Raw genomic sequence first — 9,735 nt, forward strand, 5'->3', positions numbered from 1 at the left:
CAGACAGACAGAGGATCCGAAGTGGGCTCCGTGTTGACAGCAGACACGTGGGGCTTAAACTCCTGAACTGCGAGATCATGACCAGAGCCAAAGTTGGATGCTTAACCGACTGAGCCACCCAGGCGCCCCAACTTTATGTGTATTTTACCACATAAATATACCACATAATTTTACCACAAAATTAAAAATTTTAAAGCTTTTATTTATTTAAACCCACCAAAAGGTATAATTTTTTTTTTTTTTTTTTTTTTTTTTTTTTTTTTTTAGAGTGTGCAAGCTGGGGAGAGGGGTGTAGGAAGAGAGAGAGAATCTTAAGCAGGCTCCACACTTAGCATGGAACCCAACACGGGGCTCGATCCCACAACTCTTGGATCATGATCTGAGCCGAAACCGAGTTGAATGTTTAACGGACCCAGGCACCCCTTAAAGATTTTATTTTATTGTATTTTATTAAGAAAAAATTTTTAATGTTTTTTTTTTTTTTTTGAGAGAGAGAGAAAGAGTACAAGCAGGGGAGGGGCAGAGAGAAAGGGAGAGACAGAATCCGAAGCAAGCTTCAGGCTCTGAGCTGTCAGCACAGAGCCTGATGTGGGGCTCGAACCCATGGACCACAGGATCATGACCTGAGCTGAAGTGGGACGCTTAGCTGACTGAGCCACCCAGGTGCCCCTATTTTATTTTTAAGTAATCTCTACGCCCAACATGGGGCTCAAACTCACAACCCTGAGATCAAGAGTCGCATGCTCTAACGACTGAGCCAGCCAGGTGCCCCTAGTTTTCATGGATTTAAATGCACCAGTCTTTTTCTTTGTGGCTTCTGAGTTTATGATAGACTTTGAAAGTTCTGGGCATGCTTCACTGTTACCTGTAAATGTTGCCTGTAAGAGATAAAACAGTAGCTGCTGCTGCTTTTCTAAAAAGGTGTTAATATTTTAATAAATTAGCTCATAAATGGAAAACTGCCTTCTTCCTGGCTCCTGAATATGCTACATGCATTCCTGCTCCCAGACTTTGTCCAGGCTGCTTCCATACCCTCCTAGCTCTGCTCCTGCACATTCCTCCCGCCTGCTGGTCCTGCCTTTCCACGCACAGAACACTTACCTTGTCCCATCCTCTGGATCCCGTCAGGTCAGCCTCAGGCCAGCTCAGAAACCAGTGAGGGTGGATGAGTTCTGTACCCTTACACCAGGTGTGAATATTTCCCTCTCTCGGGGTGAAGGGGGAGTAGGCTTGTGACAGGAATGCAAACTGGGGGGCAGAGTGCAAGGAAGCTTGTTTCTAACCACATCCCTGCCTTCTTCCAGAAAGGCTTTTGGTGCCAGTGACTCTACAGAGTGACCTGTGACCCTGGAGTCCCAGGAGGATGCCCAGAGCCTGCTCCTTCCTTGGGGCTAGCTGCAGTGAGCAGGTAGTCAGGCTAAAGACCCTCCATCTGGGGCCAGGGTCAAAGGCATGGTCCACTGAGTCTGTCACAGTATGTGGGCCTGGTCAGAAACTGTTTGCAGCTGGCTGCATCCAGAGTAGAGATCAGGGACTCATGGGGCTCAATTTGGAGGCCAGAGAGGGGTAGTTTCATGGTCAGCTCTGACCAGGGCCTGACTGGGAGGGGCCTGGTCTTGAGGTGGGGCAGAGGTTTGTGGGAAGTTAGACCCTCCTCGGCCAGTACACAGTCCTCTTAGTGCTCAGCACTCCCTTGGCTCTTATCTCAGACTTTTGCTGTGTGCTGCAGCTGGCTGGCTGGGGGTGATCTTTAGGGAGGCGTCAGGTCAAGCCAGGCCCAGCAGCTGTTCCCCAACCTTTGCTGGGGTCAGGTGGAATGTGTCTAGCCCAGGCCTGAGCCCTGTGGAGGATCTAGAGGCTGGGATTCAGCCCTCCCTATGTCCCAGATCCACTGGGTGACCTCAGGCAGTCCTTGCTTCTCTTGGCTATCTGTTCATTCAACCAGTATTTCTGCTCCTTAAGCCCCAGGCACTGTTGTCAGTGTCCCCACCATTCACGTGTAACAGAGATCCCAGGTTTGCTCACCTTGTGTGTGTGTGGGATGTAAAAAGCTGGTCTTGTGGCTGAACTGACCCTCCAGATGCAGAAGGCACAGCCCAGAGCACACCTGGTGGCTGCCTGGAGCTGACCTCAGGGAATTCCTTAAACCCATTCATTCCCACCTTAACCTTGGAGCTACTGGGATGCACTCTTCTCACTGTTCCCGAAGCCTTCCTGTTCTTCTAGGACCATCTGGCTTTCCAGGAACATTGAGGTGTCCCTGGTGATCCAGGCTATAGTCCTGAAGACTGGGCGACCTTGACCCCTGACCTCCCGGTGCCCCTGAGATATCTGTGGTGATTCCTGTGGGTCCTCCCCACTCAGGCCTCTCCTTCCCAGAAGGACTGTTTCCCTCAGCACCTCTGTCTGCTCCCCACTCTGGTCTGGTCTCAGCTGAGTCTTTCCCTGGCCAGGGGAAGGTAGGGGTCTGGGCAGCCACTGGGGACAGGAGAGGGCAGGAGGGTGTTTAGGGATTAGGAGCTCCTTTATTTCACCCCAGCAGCAGACACACAGACCCAAAGCAGTGCTCAGACTTCTATTAGAGATTCTGCCTCCCCTGGATCAAATATCCAGTTTACATGCATCTTCTGGATCACACTCCTGGTGGGGTGGGCTGTGTTCTGGTGGCTGGGCAGGGCACAAAGAAGGGGTCTGGAATCCTGTCCTCAGAGAAGGGACCTTGGTGAGGTTTGTGTTTGTGGCAGTGGCTGGGAAAGAGCTGTCTTGTCCTACATGGGGGTGCATGTGAAGTTGTGTCCCAGACAGGACACGGGGCTTGTCCTGCGGGGAAAAGCCCATGAGGCCCAGCTCTCTAGGAGACGGTCCTCTTTCGGAGGGTCACAGTGCAACACCTGCCTCATGTTGGCTATGTGCCCCCTGCCTGGCACTGCATGCTCTCAGCCTGTTCCTCCACTGTGAGCTGGGCCCCTAACCCCTCAGAGGGAGGATCCCCTGAGAGGGTCCTGTGGGGTCACGGGCATGGAGCTGGTGTACAGTGAGGGTGGGGAGCAGGTGAGTGGGATAGGGGCCTGGGGCAGCCTAGTCGTCCTTGTCCTTGGCCCCATGCTTGAGGATGCGGGTGAACTCCACATAGTTGAAGTTGCCTTTCTTATCAATGGGTGCCTCTCGGTACATCTCATCCACTTCTTCATCTGTGAAGCGGTCGCCCATGGTGGTGAGCAGCTCCCGTAGGTGGTCCTCGTGAATAAAACCTGGGGGCAGGGCCAGGGTCTGTGAGACAAAGACTCAAGCTGGGACATGCCCAATACCCCTACCCTGAACCCCAGTCCTTGCAGACCTTGTAGTGGGGGAAGGACCAGGAGAAGACACAGCTCTGGCCTCCAGCCAGTTCAAGCTCTGTGTGTTTCTGTAGGGTACTTGGGGCTGTAAGTATGGGGGGCTGGGTATGTCTCACTTTAAGAGCATGAGCCCTAGAGTTCCACTGCCTGTTTGCATGCTCCTCCCCCTTCTTCCTGGCTGCGTGACCATGAGCAAGTTCTTAAACCTCTCTGTGCCTGTTTGACCTGGAAATCGGGGATGAAAATATGCCACCACCCTGGTAGGGGATTATGAAGGTAGTGAGGAAAATGTGAATGTACTTGGGCCTGTGGCCCCTGAGAAACGACTGAAGTCACCGCTGCCAGCATCATCCTGGCCTGTGTCTGGGACAAACTATTTGTGGGACGCAATCCCTTTGGAAGATTTGAGGATGGGGGCTGGTTTTTGTACCTTGTTGGCCAGAAGGGCCTAGAATGATTTAGTTTCTGGGAAAGTCTAAAGTGGGGGCAGTGTGCTGGGCCAACAGGTGAACTCAAGAAGTGGGATGTCTTGGTGGTTGTGGGCTCTTGTGGTCTAGCATTTGGGGGAAGAGAACAAGGACAGGGCATGGTTTGGCCGTGGAAACCAGCAGATGCGGGATTTCCATTCTAGCCTTTGGGGACAAGTCCCAGCACAGCCCAGCCCCACCTGCATCCCCGTGGGCACCCTGGGTGAAGTGCTCAGACCCGGCCCTGTCTAGGCCTCCACCTGGAGGCTGCTGACCTGAGGCCTCCTCGTCGAAGCAGGCGAAGGCATTTCGGATCACATCCTCAGGATCTGTGCCGTTCAGCTTCTCCCCAAACATGGTGAGAAACATGGTGAAGTTGATGGGCCCCGGGGCCTCGCTCATCATGCCCTCAAGGTACTCATCTGTGGGGTTCTTCCCTGTGGCAGAGGGACATTTGTGCCTGCTGTCACTGCCCTGTCCCCACCCACCTCCCTGTCCCCTCCCTTCATGGCATGTTTGAGTCCCATAGGCAGGAGATAATACATTTTGTAAATTGCACAGCATCTTGCTGGAGCAGCCCGCTTTCTGACTGCTCCCTCCCCTGGCTCTCCAGGCTGCTCTGGCCAGCTTCCACCTCTGGTCTAATATCCGTGACCTCTTAAGTGTAGGAGTCACCATTTGCTGACTGCCCATGGTGTCTGCTGCCCCACATGCCTGACTGCTTTAACTTTCATCATGCTGTGAGGTCAGCATACTCACCCCAACTTCACAGGTGTGGGACCTGAAACACAGAGGTGAGGCCACTTATCCAAGATCACACAGCAAGTAAGGAGTGGAGCCAGCATTGGAACCCAATCAGCTAGACCACAGATTCCAGGCACAGTGTTGAAAATGGTTAAACCAGTGAGCTGTGGTGTCACAAAGACTGGAGTCTGAATCCCAGTTTTGTGCCTTGGTTTCCCCCGCGTCTTAGAATTGTGAAATAGCACCAGTGGTTGTAAAATCATACAGAACAATTGGCACAGCCCCATACTCAAATCAACTGCTGGGTTCAAATCCCAGCTATACTACGTAGTAGCTGTGTGATCTCAGGCAAATTATTTACCCTCTCTGAACCCCTGTTTCCTCATTTATAAAGTGGGAATGATAATCACATCTACCCAGTAGGATTGCTTTGAGAGTTAAGATACATGCACAGCTTCTTCTTATTTTATTATCTGCTGCTCTTATTTTTAAACTGGAGGATGATGTTCTTAACCAGAAGGCCAGGACTGACCTGTGGCCCACTGACATGAGCTACAAATAGGAATGCAGGTTTTTCTGGGTAGATGGCCCACGAGGGGGCAGTGTCTGATGTCAACAACCCTCCAACTCAGGGTTGCCCAGTCCTCTCCCCAGACACCCTGGGCGCGTGTGTATACAAGGGCCACAGTCACCATTGCACAGGAAGGGAAATGGGCTCAGAGCAGGGCTGCCCAGCTGTGAGGGGCAATGCCAGGGACTAACTCAGGTCTGTCTCTCCCCAGAGCTTGGGGCTTGACCTCCACAGGCTGCCTCCTCCACTGCCAGAGGCTTCCTGTCTTCCCCAGCCAGTGTCTGACCTAGACGCTCTCACCTGGATGAAGGAGGTGCCAGGAACTGATGCTGAGAGTAGTGTTTGAGGCTAGCACATGGGAGGGATGTGAGGGCGGGGCCACAGACTAGGGAGGTGGTATCTGGAGGCTTGGCCTCTGGGTGTTAGTTTCCCCATCTGAGCAGTGGTGAATTGTACTAGGTTCCTGAGGAAGTCGCTGGAGTGAGAGAGGCTCTAAGAGCCTGACATGGGTGACTTCTGAACAAGGGGAGGCACTTGGCTTCAGTTTCCCCATCTGTACACTGGGAAGTCTGTATAGTTAAAACTTTCTTTAGTTGCTGATCCTTCGCTTTAAATGAAGTGATACCAGGCACCCCTACCACAAATTTGCCTGAGGCAGCACTGCTCTAGAGTGAGCCTGTCTGGGTTCAGATCCAATGTCTAACTGCTCTGTGCCTCAGTTTCCCTGTCTGTTAAATGGAGAAAGTAATGGCATCTGCTCTCCAGGGTGGGTACCACATGTCACTACATGGGACGTACTCTATAATGAGCAGCCCCACTGCCTGCCTCAGTTGCAACCCTTGCGGGGCCCGCTTAGACCCCACCCACCCCCATCCCTGCTCACCCAGCGAGGCCAGCATGTCATGCAAGTCCTCCTTGTCAATGAAGCCATCTCGGTTCTGGTCAATCATATTGAAGGCCTCCTTAAACTCCTGGATCTGGGACTGGTCAAACATCGCAAAGACATTAGATGTGGCCCGCTGTGGCCGCTTCTTGGTGGTTTTGGCCTTGGCTCGCTTGCTGGACATCTTGGCTTCTGGTGGGTGGGGCTTCCCTGCAGGAAGTGGGTGTCAGGGGAAGAGCTTATGAGCCTGGGCCAGAGACTCTTCCTGCCTACCCTAGACGGGCTGTCAGTGCTTGGGCCTGGCATTCAAGGCCTCCCATAGGCTTGGGGCTCCTGTCATCCAGCTCATCACAAAAGCAGACAGGCATGGGCTCTATGTGATCATAAACAACTTCTCTACCTCTCCCAGTGAATTTCTTCATCAGGGAATGGGGACATGAGGAATGCCCAGCAATAGGGAATCATTGACTTAGTGCCTGAGAAGCCACTGGAATGGTGCCAGGCACAGAATAAGCTATTTTTGCTGTGGCTGTTTGGGTAAGATTGGGTTTGTTGCCAACTTGTCCTTGCTTTATCTCTTTTAATCCTTAATAGCATTTACACTGTCCATCTCTCTCCCTCCAAGTGACAAGGTGGGTTGAAATGTGGGAGGTTGTGAGGCTCCCTGCCAGCTCCTCTGCCCCTGGCAGTATGGAGCTGGATCAGTGGCCCTGCATTCTTGACATTCTTGTCCTCTCCTCCCCCTCCTCCTCCTTCCTCCTCCCTATCCCTCTGTTCTGGATGTTCTGGAAGGCCTATGCTCTGGGCAGTGTTCCCTCCCCCAACTTGCCCACACTTGATCAGCCCCTTGGGTGGATGATAGACCTGATTTGGGCCCTACTCCTTATTCTTACTGCTCAGTGCTTAATAGGGGCATGAGGCTTCCCCAGGCTGAGAGCCCCAGCTTCTTGTCACTCTTGTTTAGACCTGGCCTCCTAGCCTCTAGCTAGTCTCTCCCATCCCATATAGATCCAGACCTGTACCACCTATCACTTCACCTTGAAGCCCTTGAAGGTTCTTGCCTCACTCCAGAACAAGTCTGGGCCCCTGAGCCTGGCATTCAGGGTCCTGTGTGAACCCCTCCAACCCTTGTCTGACTGAGCATGGCACCCCTCACTGTGTCCCTCTTGCCATCCATGACCCAGCCATGCTGGACCTCTGGATGTTCCCCACACACCCTCAGACTTTCCTCCTTAGTCCCTCCCACTGAACGCCCTTCCTTTTCCAGCCTAGTTCTTGAGACACCTCCTTGGGGAGCAGGTCCCTGACCCTTGCTTTGACAGTAAGCACCTAGAGGTCTCTCTCTCCCTCCCCTGATGTACTAATAGGCTAATAGATGCTTGTTTAATTAAAGCTGTGATGGCAACTGCAGCCAGTCTACTTCTCCCACTGTACAGATGGGGAAACTGAGGCAAAGCACAGTGCTCTTTCCCTCAACCCTTGTCATGGCTCATGGGGACTGTGCCCCTGAAGACCTAGTGCTATGTGCCCCGCAGCTGGGGCTCAGTACTTAGGACCACTGCCTGCCTCTCTCCTCTGCCCTGAGCCCTTGGTCCAGGGCCTGCCTCCAGAAAGCCTTCTCTGCCTGTTTTTAGCCCCAAGTTGTGTGGTTATGAATGCCCCTCAACCTGTCTGTTGGCCTCTATCCCATGCCCCTGTTCCAGTCATCTCAGACTCTATCCCATGCCCCTGTTCCACTCATCTCAGACTTTGGTCTTTGAGATCTTAAATGCTGAGCAGGGATCCTGGCCAGCCCCAGCCCTTCCCCAGGACCACAGCCATCTGTAGTAATGACAGACTGCTGCTGTGTTCCACTGGACTGACACACCTGGCCCTGGGTGTTTCTCACAGGGTACAGGGTGGGTAGACAGAAGCCCTTCTCACCCATTAGCTGGGCGGGAGTGAGATGGTGGCATCAGCAGGGCTTTAGTGCTCTGAGGGGCCCAGTCCTTCCTGAAGCCCTCTGTTTTCTGGGAACTTTGACTCACAGAACCCATAGAAAGCCAACAAGTAGCCCAGTCATGAGATGCTGTGATGGTTATCATCACTGTTGCCATGGCCCTCCTGTCTGCAAAGATCTATGCAGATGGAGCCGGGAGGAGAGAGGAAGCCATGGCCAGAGGTAGGAATGGCTGAGATCTCACCCACTGCTGTGATACTGGCTGGGCCCTTCTGTCTCTGTGGCTTCCCCTTCCTCATCTATCCAGCACTGAGCTTTAGGGTTTGTCCATCCCAGCAATCTTGGGAAGCAGGGTGAGGTTCCCCCCCCCCCCCCGCCCCCACCACTGTGCAGTTTAAGAACTAATGCCCAAGAAGGGAAGTGTTGTGCCCATGAGGGGGGTAGAGCCCAACAGGCAGCCAGGATGCTTGGGCTAGGCTTGGGTCAGTGGGTGGTAATGGCCAGCCCTTGGTGCCCTTGATGACTGAACACAGAAGGAAACACATACCCTAAGAGGCTCCTGGTGGTGGGCCTACTACAGCTGAGGGCTCTGTGTGACTAGAGGCGGTTTATAGGCTTGGTTGAGGAAACGGGGTCAAGGACAGGCTAGTCCCTTAGCCCTGGAACCTGCTCCTGGGGGTCCTAGACCCTAGGGAATCAGATCTAACTGGTATTTGGACTGGCTGCAACTAGGTGACATCTCCTTCTGGTGCCTGTGTCCCCCATTATCTCTTGGTTCCTATGGCTGGTGGTGCCAGATGCCTTGCTGGTAAATTCACCTCCTCCCTGGCTGAGTGATCTGACTCCTTCCTCAGAGCAGTTAGAAAGCTGGGGAGGACCAGCAGGGATTGAGGTCCCCTGGCCCAGGTCCCAGTCTGGCTCCAGAGCCCTTTGACAGACCCTTCCCACCCAACAGGCACAGACAGTTGGACAGATGGCCTAGTGCATGGAAGTCTCAAGTGCTCTCACACAGCATTGGTGTGTGTGGGGTGGGGTTACCCTTATCTCATCCCTCTCTCCTGCCCCAGGAGATAGGGGAGAGGACACGGATGCTCTGGAGGGGGTCTCAAGGAGCCTGTCTGTGACACACATGGGTTTTCTGGGGCAGGGAACACAGGTGACCACAACTCCCTCCCCTTCTGGGCACCCCAGAGCTCTGGGCTTGGCGTCTGAAACTCCACTGCAAATGGGAAGGGCCTGGACAGTGTTCCCTCACCAAAGGAGCACCGGCTCCCAGAGCCTAGAACAGTCTCCCTGCTGCCCAGCCCCGCCAGAGTCCGGTCTGACCCGCAACTCACAGCCCCAGCCCCATGACGGTTGTCCTTGCCGAGATCCTCGGCGTCCCTGTCCGTGGGGCCTCACATCGCCTACCCTAGCCCCCCCGCGGCCGCAGCTCCCACCTGGTGCGAAGAAGGTGCTCGCTCTCCGCGCTGAGCAAGTGCGGGGCGCGGGGCCGTCGGTCCGGCTCCGGGCTCGGTGGGCGGGGCAGCACCGGCCTTACAAGGCAGAAGAATGTGTGCGCGGAGGGGCGGGGCAGGGCGGCGCACTCGCGAGGCCTTATTTGGCCTTGACTCACGGGCGGGAGGCGGTACGACTTCCCAGAGCGGGCTGGGGACGTGACCCCCGGAGGAGATGCGGGGGGAACGGTGGCCCCCTCTCCCCTGATTGTCACGGGAGGGGGATTTATTTGGGCCGTCCCTTCCTTCCTAGTGAGACTGGCAGAAGGACATCCAGGATCTTCAGTTCTGAGATCT

General features: G+C 54.2%; 1 protein-coding gene across 2 annotated transcripts; it reads right to left on the reverse strand.

The window, feature by feature from the left end:
- Positions 1 to 2,561: 2,561 nt before the first annotated feature.
- MYL9 (myosin light chain 9) lies at positions 2,562 to 9,514 on the reverse strand. Of its 2 annotated transcripts, XM_019458583.2 has the most exons (4): positions 9,382 to 9,513; positions 6,004 to 6,213; positions 4,081 to 4,242; positions 2,562 to 3,251 (listed from the first exon to the last, which is right to left on the reverse strand). In XM_019458583.2, the coding sequence occupies exons 2-4, from the start codon at positions 6,185 to 6,187 to the stop codon at positions 3,079 to 3,081; spliced, it is 519 nt and encodes a 172-aa protein (XP_019314128.1). In that variant the 5' UTR covers positions 6,188 to 6,213; positions 9,382 to 9,513; the 3' UTR covers positions 2,562 to 3,078. The 2 variants fall into 2 exon arrangements, with proteins under 2 accessions (XP_019314128.1, XP_019314130.1); XM_019458585.2 differs by lacking the exon at positions 4,081 to 4,242 and having other exon boundaries at positions 9,382 to 9,514.
- Positions 9,515 to 9,735: the final 221 nt, after the last annotated feature.

This window comes from Panthera pardus, unplaced genomic scaffold (genome assembly GCF_024362965.1).
Source record: "Panthera pardus isolate Hobbes unplaced genomic scaffold, ASM2436296v1 HiC_scaffold_25, whole genome shotgun sequence".
NCBI classification, from domain to species: domain Eukaryota; kingdom Metazoa; phylum Chordata; class Mammalia; order Carnivora; family Felidae; genus Panthera; species Panthera pardus.

Excerpts from the sequence above, each read along its gene's own strand:
- MYL9 (XM_019458583.2), bottom strand. The coding sequence starts at position 6,187 with ATGTCCAGCAAGCGAGCCAAGGCCAAAACCACCAAGAAGCGGCCACAG. Across the intron at positions 4,243-6,003 it reads TGACATGCTGGCCTCGCTGG|GGAAGAACCCCACAGATGAG; the intron begins GTGAGCAGGGAT and ends CCTCTGCCACAG. Across the intron at positions 3,252-4,080 it reads CTTCGACGAGGAGGCCTCAG|GTTTTATTCACGAGGACCAC; the intron begins GTCAGCAGCCTC and ends CCCTGCCCCCAG.